This window comes from Sarcophilus harrisii, chromosome 1 (genome assembly GCF_902635505.1).
Source record: "Sarcophilus harrisii chromosome 1, mSarHar1.11, whole genome shotgun sequence".
NCBI lineage: Eukaryota > Metazoa > Chordata > Mammalia > Dasyuromorphia > Dasyuridae > Sarcophilus > Sarcophilus harrisii.
Window position 1 is genome coordinate 382,170,598 of NC_045426.1, and position 20,800 is coordinate 382,191,397.

Here is a 20,800-nt window from a genome sequence, read left to right on the forward strand (position 1 = left end):
GCCAGATCATATTAAAGCTTGAGCATAAAGAATTCAGCTGCGTGAGTCAGAGTAACTATTCTCTGGAGCTATGGAGAATAACCTACTTGAAAGCTATAAATACTTTACACATAAAGTAGTTTTTTTTTTTTTTTTTAATAGGTGGTTGGGAGAAAGTCAATTTTAATGAAACTGGCTTCTCCCTAGCTGTTCTCTACTCTTGCCTGTTCAAATGGCCTTTTCTCAGAATTCATTTCCCTTTGATTTTGGAGATCTGCCAGACCAGAAGCTGCTGCCTTCTCTATCCCCATGCAATTCCCATCAGCTAGGTGACTCCATGTACACACTTCCCCGCTGCCAGGACCCCAGATAGCCACAGTGGAATTACAGCTACAAAAACTGAGCCAAAGACATAGAGCTACCTTGGTTATTAACATCCTTCTTGTTGCTATGAGGCTGTTTTCTTGTTTCTTTTCTCCTTGGATTCTGCAGATCTCTCAGGTCATAACAATAGTTTTTGGGGTTTTTTGGACAACCTACTTTATTCAGCTTTGTACATTTATGTTCCTCTCTCCTGTTTGTCTGCTTAATCTATTTATTAACAGATGGACTGAAACAATAGATATTCCCTAGCAAATTGTCAATTTAGTTCCTCTTACAGAGTGTTGGATTTGGAGTCAAAGGTCCTGGCATCAGATCTTGGCTGTGCTGTTTGCAATCTGGACACCATTGGCCAAGTTACATGACCTTTCTAGGCATAGTGTCCTTAGAGTAAAGAGGGAATGTACAAAATGATTGCTGAAATTTCTTCCAGTTTAAAATCTACAATTCAATGAAATTTTTCTCTCAAATGATGCACGTTTTTCTATTTTAGAACTCAGGATGCAAGAAATGGTATCTATGGGAATAGGCAACAAACCATTCATGGATATCAAACCCAGCGATGCAGCCATAAGTGACCGGGCAATAGATTATATCATGAAGGGAACAGGTACCACCTGTTACTTTGCTCTTCATTCTCTCTTCCACTGGAGAAATTCGATTTTAAAAATAAAACACCAGACTTGAGAATATCATCTTGGGGGTATGGATTAGGGTCAAGGATTCTATGTATAACAATCATAGCCTCCTGTCCATGACCAATGAATGATCCCCTCATTGAAAATTTAGAAGCAAAATAATGAATTTTCTATAATGTTGTATTTCCAGATTTATAGAATACAAAGTTTGCATCTCACTTGAGCACTCATTTATTTAGGAGACAATAGGGATTTTTTTTTAATTTACTGAAGGATTTTGATATGGAATAGGAAAACTGCAGTTTTCTCAAAGTGATGAGTAGGCTGCCCTCAGTGGGAACAGGTTTCCTCTCAGAGTGTTCATATCCAAGTTGATAACCACTCTTTGGATTATATTATAGAGAAATTTTCTAATCAATATCAAGTTGTACTTTGATCCCTGAGCTTCTTCTAGCTTTGAGACTCTAGAATCAGTGGTTCTCAAATTTTTGTTCTCAGTATCTTCATGTTGTTAAAAAACTATCGAGGATCTGTTCAAAGAGTTTTTGTTCACATGGGTTATAGTTATAGCTATTTACTATATTAGAAATAAAAAATAATTTTGAATTTGTAGACCCTCTGAAAGGGTTTCAGAGACCCCAACAATTCTTTGGACTACACTTTGAGGACCACTGCTCTAGATTTTGAGCAAGTGATAATATGAGAAGCACTGTGCATTGTGAAGCTAACCTAAGGCTGATAGTGCATGGACATAATCCCTGCTGCCAGAGAGCTTGGATTTTCTAAAATATAGTACTCAATAAGGTGTCTACCCTAAGACCAGAACCAAAATGATGAGTCCCTAGAGGGGGGAGGCCATCAGGTCACCAAAGCAGGGTGAACTGGCTCAGATTGGAAGCAAAGTAGGTCAAAGCTGCTTTGTCAATCAATAATGGTGATGACACTTTCATGTTTAGTCTAAGGCAAGAGAGATGATTTTGTCTGAAATGCGGAACAAAGGAAAGGCAACAGGAGGCAAGAGAAGGGAAGGCAGTAGAAAGGAAGGGGAAAGAAGGTAATGATTGGTAAAGGTAGGGAAAAGATGAGATAAAATAATCAATCCGTGGCTTGGATGATGACTTGAAAAAGGAGTAAAATGAACCTTTTATTTTTTTGTTTCTAGAATCAAGATCTAGGGCATCTATAGCTGTATCTTCATTTGATCACTCGACACCTTTCAAAAGACCTCACTCTACCATCTCCAATAGCAGCACATCTTCCTCAAGCAGCCAGTCATCATCTTCAATTTTGGGGTCACTAAACCTGCATGTTTATTCTAGTCCATCTTATTCAGGGCTATTAAGCCCTCCCTTTTATCACTGGACTTATGACATAAAAACTTGCATCGAGGAAGATGAACTAGAACAGGAAACAGGAAGCCAACCATCAATGAGTAAGTGGATCTGTACATAGTACTAAAGAAGGTTAAAATAATGGTAGAAAGGAATATACAATGATGAGGGAGATAGAAGGAGTTTACAAATAAGGCCAGTTCAAATACTCTGAACAGGAAGATATCCTGACTGACTTGACCAATGAATTTGAATATATCTTGAGGTATTTCTGATTGCTTCAAGTGCTGCTATGAAATTTTCAAAGTTAATTCACTTTAAAAGTATAAATATATATTCTAGAGTATTATAAGAGCAGAAAGGGCTATGTTGAAAAGTCAGTGAAAAGATAGTCCAACTCTTGTCTTTGTAAATTATTTTAAAAATATTTGTCAAAAACAAAGATCCAAGGAAAATTAAAAAGTTGGCAGTTATTATAAAAATTCTGGGTAAAAGTTAGTAGTTATTAAAGTATTTCCTAGTCACCAACAGGGACTATGTGAATTGATCATGGTGAAAGGGAATTAATTTGTAGAGAAGATTATAACTTAGGGCTTCTGATATCAAAAGAAAATGTACTTGAAATATGAGAAGTTGAGGCACTTATTTCTGTAAATAAGTAAGCTGATTAATGCTTGATTAGACTATCTTATTATTATTCCTCTTTGTCTGTAGTCACTGAGAGTTCGGAGTCATCACAGTGCACCTCTGGTGAGAGTATAAGTGGATTTAGCAACTCGGCCCATCCTGGATTGTCTCAGCTTCTTCCAGACACATTTTCAGATGAAAGTGCTTCAAATCCTGGCTCCAAACCTCCTTCCCAGTGCACATCTCCAGCTCTCCCTGGAAGGAATTCCAGGTTGAAACATGATAGTAATCAGTATATTACAACAGTAAGTATTTGGGGTTTTAAAAAATAAATTCACATTATATCCATGCTATTTATTAATGTTGAATTCAACTCAGTTAAATTCAGCAAATATTTAATAAAGATATACTATGTGTGAGCCACTGTGATGGGTCCTGGGGATTCAAAGACCAAAGTAAAAACAGAACTTTTATTCTCCCTTCCCTCAGGAAACTTTCATTCTATTGAGGTATGCAAGATGTAAATTTAAAATAATTCAAGGAGAAAGAGAGAGAAAGAGACAGAGACGGAAAGAGAGAGAGAGAGAGAGAGAGAGAGAGAGAGAGAGAGAGAGAGAGAGAGAGAGAAGAGAGAGAGAGAGAGAGAGAAGAAACAGATGGACAAACAGAAACAGAGAGAAAGGAAAAATCAGAAAAGACTTCCTGTAGAAGGTAGCAAGTGGACTGAATCTTGGTAGTACCTAGAAATGCTAAAAAGTGAAGCTGAGGAAGGACTAAAGTACAGTTACAAAGGACAGCTTCTGTAAAAGCAAAGAGGGAATTAAGGATAAAAGTTGATAGAATGTAAAGTACACGAAGAGTTAAGAACCAGCCTAATTCATGTAGCTTCTTTCAACATTAGAGCTACTCTAACAACTCATATCCCATTGGTGTAATATACTTTTAGCATGGAAATTGGGTGAGACAGAGCTTTCTTTTAGATATTTGTATTATCTTTTTAGCAAAGCAGGTCCTATTTCTAATAATATCCATGTAGAACACCAGGAAGATAAATAGGAAATGCAAGTTTTATGGGATAGTTTTAATTCTCCCATACCAACTCTAAATGGGCTACTATCATAAAATTTTCCATTGAACATTCATTCACTTAATTAACAATTATTAAATACTTACTATGTTGAAAATGCTAGACTCTGGGAGAGTTATAAAGATTAGACCCCCATACTTATAAAATTAATAAGCAGTGTAATCTCACTAGTTTCTGTGGGAAGTTTTAGAAGAATTCCCATTCCACTTTTGGACAGTTCTACTAAAGAGGAAACTGGCTAGCCCTATGATGTACAAGTCTTTTTGCTTTTCTTATAAGGATTGCACCAGCAAGAGAGCAATGGGAGTTAATGGTAGTCATGATATGACTCTGGCCAGCCTCCTGATTATCAATCAACAGAAACTGAAGTACCTGTCCATTCAGTGTAACATTCATTTTTGTGAGAACTACCATGGTAGAGAGCACAAAGTAACACCTATTGGCCCTGAGAGGAAAGCTTTAAACAAAGTACAATTTCAAACTGGACATAAAACCAATACTAAAACTTGGATCTGTGCCTTAAAGGCAATGATGAAATTGTGGTTTTAGTGAGGCAGCTTGCAAACCAGATCCATTAGAGGATCCCATGGGATCCCATGGTGTTTATATCCCACATTTTAGTTCCTTTTTTTAAATTGTCCTTTGCAGTTCAGATAGTCAAGGTGAATAAGAAGGCCCTGTCATTACCTTAAGTAAAAGAAGACATTAGCTAAGAATTCGGCTTAGCCAGAGTCTTTTCAACAAATGAATTTCACTATGATGCTCCTAAGTCTATACTGTCCATCTAGTCAAACCAAAGAAAGTCCTAGTCATTAGTATTTGTAATCATTAAATAATTAATACAAATACACATACAGAGAAAACATCATTTCAACTTAAATCAATAAGCATTTTTGAGCACTTATTATATACTATCTATTAGGTACTCTTCTAGGGCCTGAAAATACATAAATATAAAAAAACCAATTTTTGTTCTCAAGAAGTGTCCCAGGGGAAAACATAACTAAGTCCATACAAAATAATTCCAAAAGAAATTTCACAAAGGGTCTTCCAAGTCAATAATTCAGCCTGTCAATTGTCTATTCACAACCTGTCAGTTGAGCATTAAGAGAAATACAAGAGAAATAATAAGACCTTTCTTTCCTGTGTTCTCAAGACTCAGATTGTTGGAGCTTAAGGATACTCCAGATATCATTTGGTTCCTTTACTTTAAAAATGAGAAAAGTGAATCCCAGGAAAGTTAAATTACTTGTCAAAAATCAACTAGAAAAAAGGGAGAGCAGGGACTAGAATCTGGGTCTTTTAGGTCCCAATTTGTGACTATTTGTGTATACCACCTACTCTCTCTGTTGAGGGTAATAACACTGGTTTGGGAAAGAAGAATTAATTTCACTTCATCTTGAAGGATTTTATTTTTTTTTTCATCACATTACTCTTTTATTCAAGAATCTTTATTTTTGAAGTTCAGTCACTATTGCCTCAAGGATAAAATAAAAACTCACTTTGACATTTAAAATCATTGAGAACAGAAGTGTCAAATATGGCTGACACCACATGTGGCTTGTGACAATCAATGTGGCTGAACCAGTTTAAAATACAATTGGGGAATATTTTTAAAAATAAATAAAAATGCAGTAAAATATAAATAATGTTAGAATGTAGTCTTCTAAGTCAATATGTAACCCTCAGGGATCTTTTTTTTTTTTTTTTTTACATGACCAAACTGTTATTTTGCTGTACAAAAAGAATCAGACTCTGAAATATTGTACAATTAGCTTGTGAAGGAAATCAAAAATGCAGGTGGGCATAAATATAGGGATTGGGAATTCAATGTAATGGTTTTTAGTTATCTGCCAGAGTTCTTTCTCTGGGCATAGCTGGTTCAGTTCATTACTGCATCTTGAAGGATTTTAAAAAGATAATATGACTTTTGAACTAACTGGGGCAACCAGACTTAGATGAAACAATGTCTTAATGCCAAGAATTTATAATTAAAACTGATCATGGAAAAAGGGGGACAAGAATATGAAACTGAAAAGTGAAGGCAATGAACCAAAGACAAATGCAATTCATCATCTTTTTTTTTCTTCAAAGAAAAGCTAATCTTATACTCATGGTACAAAAGTTTGTTCTGCATTTAAACACAAAGTTCAAAAATAATATCAACCTTCCCTAATGTTAATTTAAAAATGAAAGATTTAAAAAATCTTTTTGACCCATTTAGAATGAGGCAAAAGTAGCTTCTATAATTCTGACAAATGAGAGATCAAGAGATAACGTACCTGAACTAACATTGTAAGTTCTTTAGCCAACTACATACTTCATACTACAAAGAACCTGTGATCTCTTCAGGATGATACTCCTTTCATTGGTACAGGTCAGAACCTTTCCACTTCTCATTTAAATTTGTTTTTCCCTAAATTCCCTTGTAGCTATCTCCCCAATGTATTGAGAACCACTAACATAGTTAAATAGTTAAGCAATGAAGAATTGGGCTATTAAAACTAAGTTAACAGCTTAGATGACTATGGGTGCTCATAGAAAAGATAATTAGCAAATAAACAATCCATTCATTCATCCACATTTTGTTAATTACCCTTTCTAGGTAATAGTTGCTGTGAGGAATATAAAATAAATAACAGATTTGGCCCTTCAAGTGGAGCTTATGTTGTAATTAGGCTAAAAAAAAAAGCATTAACAATCACAATACACATAAAGACTTTAAGATAATGTAGGACAAACAATGTACAAGATTTTAGAAATGTAAAGTAAAAAACTGATCAGAGTATCTGTCAATCAATCATTTTATATGGCCAACCACTGGGATGCACTGGGGATGCAAATACAAAAATAAATGAATGAATGAGTAACAATGAAAACAATCTTTGTTAGTTACTTTCTATGGGAGAGACAATATGTAAATATAGAGACAATAAATATAAAACAAATTACAAATATATATCAATATATATTTTATTTACATATTTGTTTATATTTAACACATTGTTTACATTTCACATATAAACAATGTTTTGTGTTTGTATATTATATTTATATTTTATAGCTATTAAATATATCTTTTATATAAATTATATTTTATATAAATATAAAATAAGTACAAATAAGAACAAAGTAGTTTAAAAGAAAAAATCCCAGCATTTGGGGCAAGTGAAAAACAGCTTGATTGACATTGAAAAGAAAGAAGACATCTTACAAGAAAGAAAAAGCAAAAATGGAAGTAGAGCTGAGTAAAAACACAAAGATGGCAGCAAAGAAAGTCTGGTTGGAGACATGAAGCTATAGTGAGAAGTATAGAAAGAAGAGGATGACTAGATATGGTGAATTAGGAAGAAGAAAACCTTTAGTGGTTTTTGAAGGATGATTCAGATTTAGATCCTTTTCTAAGAATGTTAACCAAGGATGCTGGCTCAGTCCCCATCCTCTCTAACTCATAATACATAACTTTTTTTTTCCATAGTCCTTTCTCTCCTAAGATCTAGTCAGAAGGTAGCAGGAGGAATGAACTGATCTCCAGGTTCTAGTCAGCCAGTCAGCCAACAAGCATTTATTAAGCACTCACTATGTGCCAAGCATATAGACCCATTTTAATGGTTCTCTGAGTCAAGAAGAGGGGTAATAGGTCTTGGAACAATCAGCTAGTTCAGGGGAAGTAATATTCCCAAAATTGTCTAGGACAAGCAATGACATTGGTTTTAATTAGTTGATTTCCCTCCCTTTTTTGTCAGAACAAAACTTCTCATGTATTAGGCTTCTCAACAATGGTTTGACTGGCATGCAAACATTCAGTAAGTAACTGGTTTTTTTCAGCTCAACACTGAAATAATCAAGTTAAATTGTTTAAGGGGAGGGAGGAGAGGGATGCTCTGATTTGCCACATCTGGGTCAAAGTTAACAATCAATTAAATTGGAGCATGCACACGTTTCTCCAGGCTGATTTGCATGTCTAACCATATTAAAAGAGCACTGGAAGCTTAATTGCATTGCCTGATATTAACAATGCTTCCTTCCTAAGGGGGGTTCTGCCAGAAAGGTAATGTAAGCCTGCTCTCTGCTGCTTCTCCTTCACTGAATTTTCCCTTCTGTGTATCATGTGTCCAGCCAGTTCTTGTTTTGGGGGATGGATTGCACTGTAACAGAAAGGTGACTTTTATTGCAGCTAAACTCTACCCACTAAGAGTGTGGACAATATTTTCACTTAGGAAATGCAATAAAATATGGCAGTTCTAATCTCAACCCATTTATCATCAGCTTTACAAGCTGCCTAAGAACAGGATGGATGACCAGAGACCCTGGCATAAATTAACCCAACACCAGAATTTTATTTAAAAATAAAAACAAAAACACTAAGCCCCATGACTTATTTTGAGAATAAGCCCATACCTAGATAGGCTTCTTTTTACTTCTGTCTGCCAAAACTTGTTTCACAGTAGGTACATAAGGAGGAAAGAAATGACTACTAAATAATTTGCCTGGGATTAACATATTACTAGGAATTAGAGAGTGAGGCAGTCCTCTCTCTTCTATTCACCTACTTACTCCTTTCTTTTCCCCTTTCCATTTTACCCATTTCTTCCTGTACTCTCTCTTCCCTTCTCCCTCCCCATATCCACCTACCTAGACCATCCAGCCTTTTCTTTTTTCCCCATTTTAATAGCATTTTATTTTACTAATTACATGTAAAGATAGTTTTCAACACTCATTTTTGTAAGATTTTTGAGTTTTAAATTTTTTTCTTCCTCCTTCCTTTACCTCTCCCTTCCCCAAGAGAGTAAGCAATCTAATATAGATTATACATGTACAATCATTTTAACATATTTCCATACTACCATGTGAAGAAAGGAAAATCAGAACAAAAGGGAAAAATCAGAAAAAGAAAGAAAGAAAACAAAAAAAGGTGAAAATAGGATGTTTTGATCCACATTCAATCTCCATAGTTCTCTGGATGCAAATAGCATTTTCCATCCCAAGTCTATTGGAATTGTCTTAGATCACTGTGCTGCTGAGAGGGACTAAGTCCATCATGGTTGATTATCACATAATGTTGCTGTCGCTATATACAATATTCTCTTTGTTCTACTCACTTCACTCAGCATCAGTTCATGTAAGTCCAAATTTTTCTGAAATCAGACTGCTCATCATTTCTTGTAGAACAATTATATTCCATTACATTCATATACATTAACTTATTCAGCCATTCCCCAACTGATGGGCATCCATCCACTCAATTTTCAACTTCTTGCCACCACAAAAAGCTGCTACAAACATTTTTGCACATGTGGGCCCTTTTCCTTCTTTTATGATCTCTTTTTCAATCAGCCTTTTCAAGAAATGAGGTCTCAGCACTGTTAAAGTACATAGTGTTCACATTAGATGCTCCAACATTGGATGGAAAAGACAGATAGAAAGGGGTTTCCTTGAAGTAGTGAGAGAGCCCAGTATCCATTCAGGGATAAAAACCCCATCCCAGTCTACCTGGAACCTGGGTACATCTGCAGGAATTGCAATCAATGTGGTTTACATAGCTTATCCATGATCTTTACCAATGTTATGGTTATAACAAGATAAAGTTCATGAAAAGTTGAAATGCTTGAATAGTTCCGATTTGGACCAATCAGAGACAATAAACTTATTATGTAAAAAAAAAAAATCAGGTTGGAACAACATCCATTCAAACAACATTTTATTTTAAAATAAGATTCATTTTCCACTAACCATACTGTTAAATGAGCAAACCTTTATCAAAGATGCTTTCCCAGAATTAACTAAGGAATTTATTCATTATATATTCAGAGGAAAAATCCCTGTGAATTGAAACACTACAAAAGCAAATGAGTTCATCCATATTACTGCTTTGGTTTATCCCACTTCTGACACTTAATGTGTTTTTGACCTTAGGTAAATGACTTAATTTCCTTGGACCTCAGTTTCTTTATATGTAAAAGGTGGGATTTGGATTAGGTGGTCCCTAACACCCCTCCACACTCTGAATCTAGAATTCTAAGAGAGTATTGTGATCTAACCTCATGTCAGATGAAGCCAGATGAGAATGTCATTGCTGCCACTGGTGCTGCTGCCGCCAACCTTGGGGTTACTCCAGGCTAATCTGTGACAATGTCCCTCAGGGAAGCATTTCCTGCAAACATGCTTATTAATAGAGTTATCCTGTCATCCAGGGGTCAGCATCACAAATGTAGAACCACATCTTATGCAATGACTATTTTGCCCACAGAAAATCCCCTTTGATGTTGGCATGTCACTTTATGCCTGAGGATGTTAGGGGGGAAGTTATACCTGATGAAAAGGGGAGAAAAAAACCAACATAATTGTTTGCTTGCGTTTTGTTTTCTTTCTCATTTTTTTCCTTTTTGATCTGATTTTTCTTGTGCAACATGATAATTGTGGAAATATGTATAGAAGAATCACACATGTTTAACATTTATTGGATTACTTGCTGTCTAGGGGAGGGGGCGGGCGGGGGAAGGGAAGGAAGAAAAATTTGGAACACAGGGGCGAATGTTAAAAACATATTTTGAAAATAAAACACTATTATTAAAAAGAAAGAAATAAAGAAAAGACATAAAAACTCAAGTGTTCAAGGAAGAGACTCCAGAAGTCAATTAACCTAGACAGGATCAGAAAAAAGAATCCTCTCTTCTATAAGTGGTCATTCAACCAATTCTTTAAGGAGTTTCAGTGATGGGGAAATCACTTTCTCCAAAGGATATCTATTGCAATTCTGAGCAGCTCTCTTAAGAGATTTTTCTTACATTGGACCCTAGTCATCCTCCCCATAGTTTCCATTAGTCCTATTTGTACATGTTAGGACCAAGCTGAACATCGTAGATTCATCTTCCACATCTAAACTTCCAAATAATTAAGCAGTGGAATGAAGTGGAAATAAACACTATCTGTCTAAATCTTATCTCTCTCACTTTCTACTTGTGTAACCTTGGAAAGTGACTTCACTGGGCCCCCGCTTCCTCATTTGTAAAATGATTTCAAAAGTCTTTTCCAGCTCTAGAGCTTTGATACTGTGATTGTGTTCTCCATGAGTTTTCTCTTCTCAAGGCATTTTAATTCTTATATGACATAGAGTTGTCCTTCCATGTCCTGGTTGACCTCCTCCAGATATCCTCCATCTGGTCAGTATCCTTTCCAAGATGTGGCCCCTTAAAGTGAAAACTCCATTCAAAATGTGTCATTGACTAGATTATAGGATAATTTGTTGTTGTTCAGCCTTTTTCAGACATGTCCACATTTGGAGTTTTCTTGATGAAGATATTGGAATGGTTTCCTTCTTTCTTCTCCAACTCATTTTATACAGGCAAACAGGGTTAAATGACTTGCTCAGAATCACTCAGCTAATAAGTGTCTGAAGCCAGATTTGAATTCAAGAAAATGAATCTTCTTCACTCCAGTTCTGGCACTCCATCTACTGTACCACCTAGCTGCTCTTGTAGGATAATGATCTCCATTATTCTAGATTCACCTCCTATTATTCTAAGCTCATAGTTGCTTTTTTATCTGCCTTGTCACATTATTGAGTTTCCAGTCCACTCAGACCTTTAGGTTCTTTTCTTCTAAACCTTTGTGTAGCCATATTTCCCAAATCCTAATGCCTGTTGTCTGCAAATGTAAAGAATTATATTCAACTTCATCATATTAGCTTTGAACCCATAGTTATGGTTTGTTGAAATCTCTTTGCATCTCAGTTTTATTATTCAATGAGTTAGCTGACTCTTCTATCAACCTTCATGTTATCTATAAAGCTGATAAGGATACTGTCTTCCCTGAAAGCATTGATTAACCTCTTGAAAAGAACAGGTCCCTAAATAGGGCCCTATGGTGTTCTACTACAAACTTTACTCATTCATCTCAACTTATTAATCACTATTTTTGAGTCTATATGTATAATTATTAAAAATTCACCTAACTGAGCTGTCATTTCTCTTGTTTTGTTCACAAGGATATCATGAGAGATACCTCACTGAAATTTACATTTTCTATATGGCATTCCTCCAGGGCTGTAGTGTAGCCAGCTCAAATCTACTCATGAGAGCTGATTGTTAAATTTCCACGTAAGCATTTATCCCTCAAAATTGCAAATGTTGTAATCTGGCATTGATTTGTTATTTTGTTGATTGTCTAGACACAATAAAGTAATAGAAATTTTCGCAATGCAGATTAAATCTAAAAGGATAACATGCGTACTTTTTTTCCAGAAAGCCAGTTGTTAAACATTTACCAGCATATCCTAGCATTCTCCTGATCTAACTACCAATCTAGAGTGCTTGCCAATAAACAGAGTCTGCCAAAATTTGTTTTTAATAGATTTCTTCTGATGTATGGGGCTCAGATTCCCTTTTAAATTATTCACAAAGCTTCTCTTTAATAAGAGAACTCGTTTAGAACTCATTAGTTCTAAAATTTTTTTCCAAGAATTCAATTCACTAGGTATTTTGAGCTCCTACTATGGACCAGACATTGTACTGGATGCTAGTGGTATAGGGACACTAAAAAATGCCCACTTTTAAGAAGTTTACATTCTACTGAAAAGAATTTGCATAGAAATAAGTAATTGTAAAATATACATATACAAAGTAAATACTAATTTACATTTTGACTGTCTGCAAAAGCAGGAGTTTGTCCTTATTGAATTTCATCACATAAACTTTGACCATTATTATGGCTACTAAAATTTTCTGTATCCCAGTGGTATGATTGAATGAGTTAGTTAACTCTCCTATTTAGCCATGGTATTGTGGCTTCTACCATGATCATGTTATCAAGTCAAGACATACTAAAAAGTCAAGTTATTGGCCTACCATTTTGAAGAATCCATCTTTTTCTTCTTTTGAAAATTTAATACAACATTTTGCCCTTCTCCAATTTTCATTTTGTTTTCCATACTCTTTCTAGATTTCATTAATGACAAAGACACAGCAGCTTTTTCCAAGTTACCTGGGATAGAGTTGGTTCCGGGCTTTATGGAGTGGTTGGTCTTGAGATTCCCATCTGCTTTCTAACAGCCTTGGGCCTTTCTGAGTCACACTTCTTGATCCCTTAGCTAATATTTCTGTAATACTTTTTGGTTTGCAAAGTGTTTTATACATATATTGTCTCAGTTGATCCTTTCAGTAACCCTGTGAGGGAGGTTCTATTTCTATCCCCATTTTATAAATGGAAAATCTGAGGCTGATAGAGGTTAAGCAATTTGATTAGAGCCACATAGCATGAAAAATGTCTGAGAAAGAATTTTCACATAAGTCCTCCTAGCTTCTTTATCTACCATGAATTCAAAATGGCACCATCACTGCCTTCCAAACATTATAATCGTTTCTGTTGGGTCATCCATTCTTTGCTTATGGTTTAGAATCAGGTCCAGAATAACATTTGCCATCCTTGTTTCTTTTGTGAAGAAGGCAAGAGGATAACAGTAGTGGGATGAAGCAATTAAGCTCCTTGACTGATTTAAGAACCTTGCAATGATAAAAGAAGAGTTAATGAAAAACATTCACTTCTAATTACTTCTCTATTTCATTGGGTAACTACAAAATTTTAGAAGATATGGAACTTCATTTGTGTGAATATTCTTTCCATTAATGCAGATTACAGCCTACCCAACTCCAACTTAAATGTCTTCATAGGTTGCTAAAAACGGGAGGGAGAGGGAAGAAGAAAGGTGTTTTCCTTTGCATTTGTTTAACCTATATCAGATTGCTTGCTGTCTTGGGGAAGAAGGAAGGAGTGAGAAAGGGAGAAAAATTTGGAACACAAGGTTTTGCAAAGGTAAATGTTGGAAACTATCTTTACATGTATTTAGAAAAATACAATTAAAAAATTTTTTTTTAATTATTTCTTGATAGCCAATCATTTTCTTCTATGTAAACAATACAGTATCATCATCTGTCACCAGCCTGTACTTGGGTCTTTCCACTTTAGTATGACCATCTCAAGCACTTGTGCTGCATTGGAATACTCTCTGAGACTCCATTATCACCTCCTTGCCACAGTGAGGCCACATAGGAGGATTCTAGTGAAAGATATTTGGTAGCAAATTCATTTGTGTACATTTGACACTATATAAACAAATACACATATATCTATATCTATATCTACATTTTGTAACTATATCTGTGCATATAAAGATATCACAATAATAGTTAACATTTATAGGGTTGCAAAGCTCTTTATACATATAATCTCATTTGATCCATATCATAACCCCAGGAATTAAGTACTATTATGACCCCCATTTTATCAGTGAGGAAACTCAGGCAGAGATTGAGAGACTTGTCCTGAGTCACACAGCCATTAAGCATCTGAGACCAAATTTGAATTCAGATCTTTCTAACTCCAGAACTAGCACTCTGTCCTTTATGGTAGCTAGACCGGCAAGAAGGTTCCCCTTTGTTTCATGTGGAATGATTAGGTACCATTAGTAGCTGGAGTACAACCATTGAATATTTTCTCTGTTTATAAGATCAAAGGATCATTGGAAGGGACCTTAATGAGCATCTCTTTGCCATATTTCAGGATAATGAACAGAAATAGAAATGCTTATTTATAGCAAATACCATGTTGCCATTCATGTACTTCTCTTACTCTTCAGCTGACATTAAGAAAAATCACCTATACAGACCTTTTTACCTGAGCCATCTGACAAGCTTGCCCACATTTTCACACTCTTCTCAACTCTGTCCCCATTGAGTTTCCTCTGCTTTTTACTTTGGACCTCCATTCTCATTCCTATCCACCTTTTTCCCTGGGCTCCATCTTACTCTATTGACCATGGTTGGGGGGAGAATGTTTTGGGGGGGAGAGAAAGAAGGGGAGTGGTATATGAACCTGAAAATAGTGATACTGAGGAAAATGCACTCTGACTTCCAGGAAGGGACTGCTGCAGCTTGGAGGCCTTGGGTAAGGCATGTTTGCATTGCATGGTTGGATGGCCATTTTTCTTTGGCAGCATCATCACGTGATATAAAGACACTGCTTTTTTCTTGGGGCTTTCTCTCTCAGCAGCTTTGGATTCTTTTATCAAAATGATTCAATGTTCTGTTTTTTATTTAGAGGGAATGGGGAAGGGAGGAGAGAGGGTGGAGAATGCAATCGGTCACCAGTGTTTTTCTGCAATATTGAAGTCTCCAAAAGAGCAAGTAACATTATATTAATACCAGTCACTGTTTTGACAGCTGTGATTGATTTGAACTTGTTGACATTTTCTACGCAACAAACATCTCAACACCCTTCTGATCCAGACACAGGAATGTTCATCTCAAAGAGAAAACTTAAGACTGCATATTTGTTACAACATGCTGTCAGGAAGAAAAGGATCAAGGCTTGTGATGAGCCCACAGTTCCCAAGTTACAGGGATAAGTAGAGCTGCTTATGCCTTAGAAATCGCCTCTTCTTTGATGATCACGCCAACTTACACCTGTATAACAGTTCAACACTCACTTCACTTGACCACCATTCGGAAACTTTCTACTGCCTGACTTTGCTTTTATATGTCAGGGGAAAAGCTGAAAAGCCTTTAGACTCAATCCCACCTCAGAATGACCAAATATGGATCTGCCATCCAAAGAAAGGCAACCAATCCTTTAGGATGGAAGCAGAGAGACCTGAGTAGTGCTGATAAGTCACCAGGGAGACATAAACATTTCTTTCTTGAAAAGACCCAGCCTTGTCCCCGACACATAAATTCAGCCTTCAGGATTGCATGGACCAGAGGTACTATCAACACAAAAATCACAACTTGCTCCCAGCTGATGATGCTTTTATCCCTGTACGACTCATTTATTTGCCCTTTTGCATCTTTCAAATAATGATGGACTTGGAATTTGATAACAGACTTTTTCATTTCATTTTTAAAAATATTTGTTTCGTAGTACATCTAACCTGCAAAGCTAAAATATTGATCTAAATTCTGACTGGAATAGGTACCTGAGATGTACTAGCCATTGAGTTAAGGGAGCAGAGATTGACTCTAAATGTGCATGTTTGTACACATGTCTGTGTGGGTGTTAAGAACTTTAAATCTTTTCTTTCTTTTCTAACAAGTTCTATGTAAATAGCTTAGGAGTATTTTAGAACTTACAGTCAACTTCTGATTATCCATACCATAGAAGGGAAGCCAAGTGGTACCTGAAATTCCACAAAACCAGGCCAAAGTTATAACTTCACTTCTCTTGGTCTGTTTTCCTGTTAAGCCAAACTAATAGTGCCAAGCTTCCACCAGTGCATGGCTTGGAGAATCTCAAGTTGACTGTACTTGGTATTGTGCAATCCTGTCAAGGTAGGCAACCCTAAGGAGTGAGCTACCCTCTGAACAAAAGCAAAAAAGGTGCAAACAGCTGGAAGCTTTTGTAAATAGTACTTTGGGGGGGGTCTCACTTTTAAAATTCCTATAACTGGGACAAGGTCTTCTTGTCTTTTAAAGCAGTAGCATCTTCTGCAAAGGTCCACAGAAACACTGTGTATAGATAGAAATGTATGGGCCATGTTAGAAAATGATAATGATTTTAGTAATGGTTTTTTATAAGTATTTTCAACCACTTTTTCGGAGATCAAATATGAAAACATTTCACTATCTGTCAGCTGTTGATAACATTTTACTTTTTTACTTTGTTTCAATACAGCCTTGTTTACTACTTAAAAAAATAAATGGAACATTTTTCTACCATATCACATTTCTTCACTGATAAAAATGAAAATGATTTTCATTGCAAAACTAGATGTATTAAAGAGTTAGTATGTTTTCTATTTTCACTTCCGCTCATGAATTTATTGCACTTAATATGTATTTTTATGTTTAGCAAAATGAATCTGTGAAAAAAAACCAAGGCATGAAGCCCAAGCCTTAGGATGACTAAAGGCTGACTTCCACTGACCTATCTCTTCACATTCTCTGGCTCTGGTTTATATAATCTGTATATGACCTGAGGGCCACAATGTCAGGGCCAGCTTCACATGGTAGGATTTAAAGGGGAAAAAAGCATTCTGAAAGATCAGAAAAAAAAAATCCTGTTTGCCAGCTTGATGATACTACAACTTATGAGTTCTTTCCTTTAGCTTTCAGCTTCTTATCCCTTGTTATGATACAAATGTCCCTCAGGGAAACAGTACATTAAGCCTTATAAGCCATTTATACCTTAATGTGAAGTTTATCAGCCTGAGAATGGATTTTTTAAAGTGGGAATGTGGAATAGAGCATGAGGTTATCTCATTAGTGATTGAGATGGTTGGTACAAGAATTCCACAGAGTAGGGGGAAAGGACTCAAAAAGTGTGTGTGGATAGGAGGTGGAGAGGATGCTTCCATTAAATTTTACAGTCTTGCCTATAGTTGGTCATGTCTAAGGGCATTGCTGACGGTTTTCTTCCACTCCCTGTTATGGGCATCTTGGTCTTTTGTTCTCTCTGTTTTCTCTCTCTTTCCATTCTATTTGTTTTTGTTTTTTTTTTTTTCTTCCTTGCTTTCTCTTCAGAAGCCTTTTCCTTATCCCCTATCCTACAAAGCTAAAATAGATTTCAAGGAAAACTATTAAAAAAGATTCATTAACATCTGTTGGTGGCTCTACTGAGCTCCTTTTTTCTTCTTTCTTTTTTAATCTTTGATACAAAAGAAAGCATGTTGAGAGGAGGAGGGAAAAATACAGAAATTGTGATTTTACAACAAAAGGCATTGATCAATAAAACAGTTGGATAAACATTTTAAAAGACATGAAAACAGAAGCAAAAACAGTTTTAAAAGAACAGAAAAATGTCTGTTCCAAATACCCAAGATGAGTTACTAGTGTTGAAGCCTGACCAATTGATCTTGAAATCTGTGGGGTCCTAAGTGATATTAGCTTCTTTCTTCACTGGTAAGTGAAGAGTAGAAAATTAGTAATGAGCAGTCATAGAAGTATGGAAAACATCGCTAAAAGCTAAATCTACTGATTTAGTCTAGTAAGTCAAACAATTTGACATAAAATAGAACAAATTCTAGCAACCAGATATTATTCCCATTAACATCCCCACCCTTTAAAAATATGTCACTGTGTTCTTACTTCCTTTCTCTTCCTACACTTTCTCCCTTGATTTTATCCACTCTTATGACTTCAATTATCACCTCTATACAAATGACTCCAGAATCTTACTGTAGAGAGATATGTAGCAGAAAATACTAATTTTCCCCCTCTCCTTCCAGTGATTCTTGTGCCTTCTTTAGCTTTTAAAGATTTATCATAATGTGCATAATCCTGGATTAAATAGGGAGGTTAGGATGGGAAGGAAGGAGGTTAGAAAAAAAATCCTCAGAAAACTCATATTCTGGGGTAATGGAGGATTTAGGCTCCAAGGGCAGTTATAGGGGAGAAGTCTTAAAGCTTTCCCTACCACCAAGATGAAATGAAAGATCTTACCTACTTATGTAGTGGGGACTGAGAATTTCCTTTTGCTTAATATTTCTTAGTTATTTCATCCCAATTAAATACATGGCTATTTGAACAATAGTTCTTGCCTGGTCTGTCATTAGAGTAGGCATATAGTAAGAAGTTAAATCTTAGATTAAATATATATTTTTGGAAAGACAATCAGGATTAAGTGACCAACCCAGGGTCATCTAGCTAGTAAGTGTCTGAGGCCAGATTTAAACTCCCATCCCAGTGTATTTATTCACTGCACCACCTAGTTTCCCCTTAAATTTATACTAAACTCCATAACCCATAGAAATTCCAGAGTAGAATGCATAGTATATACATATATCTACACATGTACATATTATATATACACATGCATACATAACATTCTTGTGCATGTATTAGAAACATATGTATAAGTGCATAGATTCATAATTTGTGCAATTATCAAATGCAAGCAGACATGCTTGGTTCTTTGAGTACTCACCGGAAAGACCATGATTGGCAGCAGGAAACAGGGGGATTATCTTAATTCAATAGGACATGGAGGGTTCAAAGAAAGGCAGCAAAAAATGGAGAAGAATATAGTGGCAAGATTGACTGGATTATTGTTAGAAGCACTGACACCAAAAAGATAGAAGAAAGAACAGGAGTTTTTTGGGGAAATTAGACCAACTCTGGTCTGTACCACTTTGAGATTAGTTCATTAACATATCCATGTCATCCCAGAGTTCTCAGTAAAACTTCAAAGTCCGCATCCCAAAATGATAAGCATCTTTTTGATATTCTACTGATCTGAATTTTGTCTCCAGAATTTGCATATCTCGGGACCAGACCTTTGACCGGCAGCTCCTAGATGGTTTTTCCTGAATATTACATACTACCAGAATATGAATTTAATTAATATATGATATAATTTGCAAAATTATGCTCCTTCGATCTTTGGGATAGTTTGTACATGACTTTCAGGTTCCCATTTGCATTCTTATTTCCTGTTTTGGTCACTTACATAGATACGTGTGTGTGTGTGTATATACACACACATGCATACACATATATACACATACAGGCATAGGCCCTTTCTCAAAACCTTTCTAGTTTGTTAGGGTTTAAGAAACAGCCACAGGAAGATGGAAGAGAATAGACATTTTTGGCAGGACTATTGTTATTATAGATTTTTATTTAATTGAATTGGCCCCGAGAGTCCTTGTCTATCCTTACCTAAGGATATCATACTGTCTCCTGATCCTGTCATGAGCAGCTCCTAAGATAAGGAAGATGAAGATGCTTTGTTCTTCAAGCTCACTCCTCTAAGGTGATCAGACCTGAAGAAAGGTTACTTTAAAAACCCTGTTAGCTCTTTCTTCTAAGGGGCAAGTAAGCCCAAGACCACTGGGAATAACAGCACTGTCCAGACTAGCTGTCCTGTTTCCATCCTGGTCCCTGCAGCCATCATAAAGGGAGAAATCCTTGTGGAAACAGGCACACCACCCTAACACCAATTGCTAACTGACCACCACTTATAGGGAAGGCAAGCCAACCTAGCAGTAGTAGCCTAGGCACTCTGAGGGAGAAACATAAGGTGACAAATACCCAGGTGGGTCAAACCACCACTTCCTACAAGCCCTCAGGGGAGAGAGCCCAGGAATAACAGAAACCCCCAGACCACCAGCCCTGCATCCAGCCTGGACCCTGCAGCCATCATCAAGGTGAGCAATCCTTATAAAGGGAGGACCTTCTGTCCCCTTCCCCAATACCAGCTTAATTTTGGGAACAGCAGCACCCACTGATACAGGTACAGTCAAACCTTGTGAAGACGTCCCCAGGTTACTTCCTCCCAGGCTGTTGCAACCCCAATCTCTTAAGCACCCACAGATTCTAAAGATCCAAAAAAGGAATTTTTCAATACTCCAATCCTTGGCACTCTCAAATGTTTCAATATTAGAAACAAATAAGGTTTTCTTAAAAGAAATGATACAATTTAATTTATACTCTAATATATTTAACATGTATCGGTCATCCTGCCATCTGGGGAAGGGGGTGGGGGGAAGGAGGGGAAAAATTGGAACAAAAGATGTGACAATTGTCAATGCTGTAAAATTACCCATGCATATAACTTGTAAATAAAAAGCTATTAAAATTAAAAAAAAAAAAAAAAGAAATGACACACATACACAAAAAGATAAATTACATCTCCTATGCTATTGCACCCTGAACTGGAAATTTCCATCTGAGGCAAAAACTTTCTAGAGGTGTTGTCTCCTTCATTAGAATGTGAGGAAGAATTCACTGAGAACAGGTACTGCCATGCATTTCTACCTGTATCATTAC

The 20,800-nt window shown here is 36.2% G+C and overlaps 1 protein-coding gene across 4 annotated transcripts in view; it reads left to right on the plus strand.

The window, feature by feature from the left end:
* Window positions 1–16,836, plus strand: part of PLEKHG4B (pleckstrin homology and RhoGEF domain containing G4B) — a 199,842-nt gene extending 183,006 nt beyond the window's left edge. For 2 of the 4 annotated variants that reach the window (XM_031946065.1, XM_012541178.3), the window contains exons 20-24: window positions 854–970; window positions 2,161–2,430; window positions 3,044–3,261; window positions 7,790–7,849; window positions 15,260–16,836. In XM_031946065.1, the coding sequence (XP_031801925.1) occupies window positions 854–970; window positions 2,161–2,430; window positions 3,044–3,261; window positions 7,790–7,831 (647 nt within the window). In that variant the 3' untranslated portion in view covers window positions 7,832–7,849; window positions 15,260–16,836. The remainder of the gene's footprint in view (window positions 1–853; window positions 971–2,160; window positions 2,431–3,043; window positions 3,262–7,789; window positions 7,850–15,259) is intronic. The other 2 variants (XM_031946067.1, XM_031946066.1) reach the window with 2 other exon arrangements.
* Window positions 16,837–20,800: the final 3,964 nt, after the last annotated feature.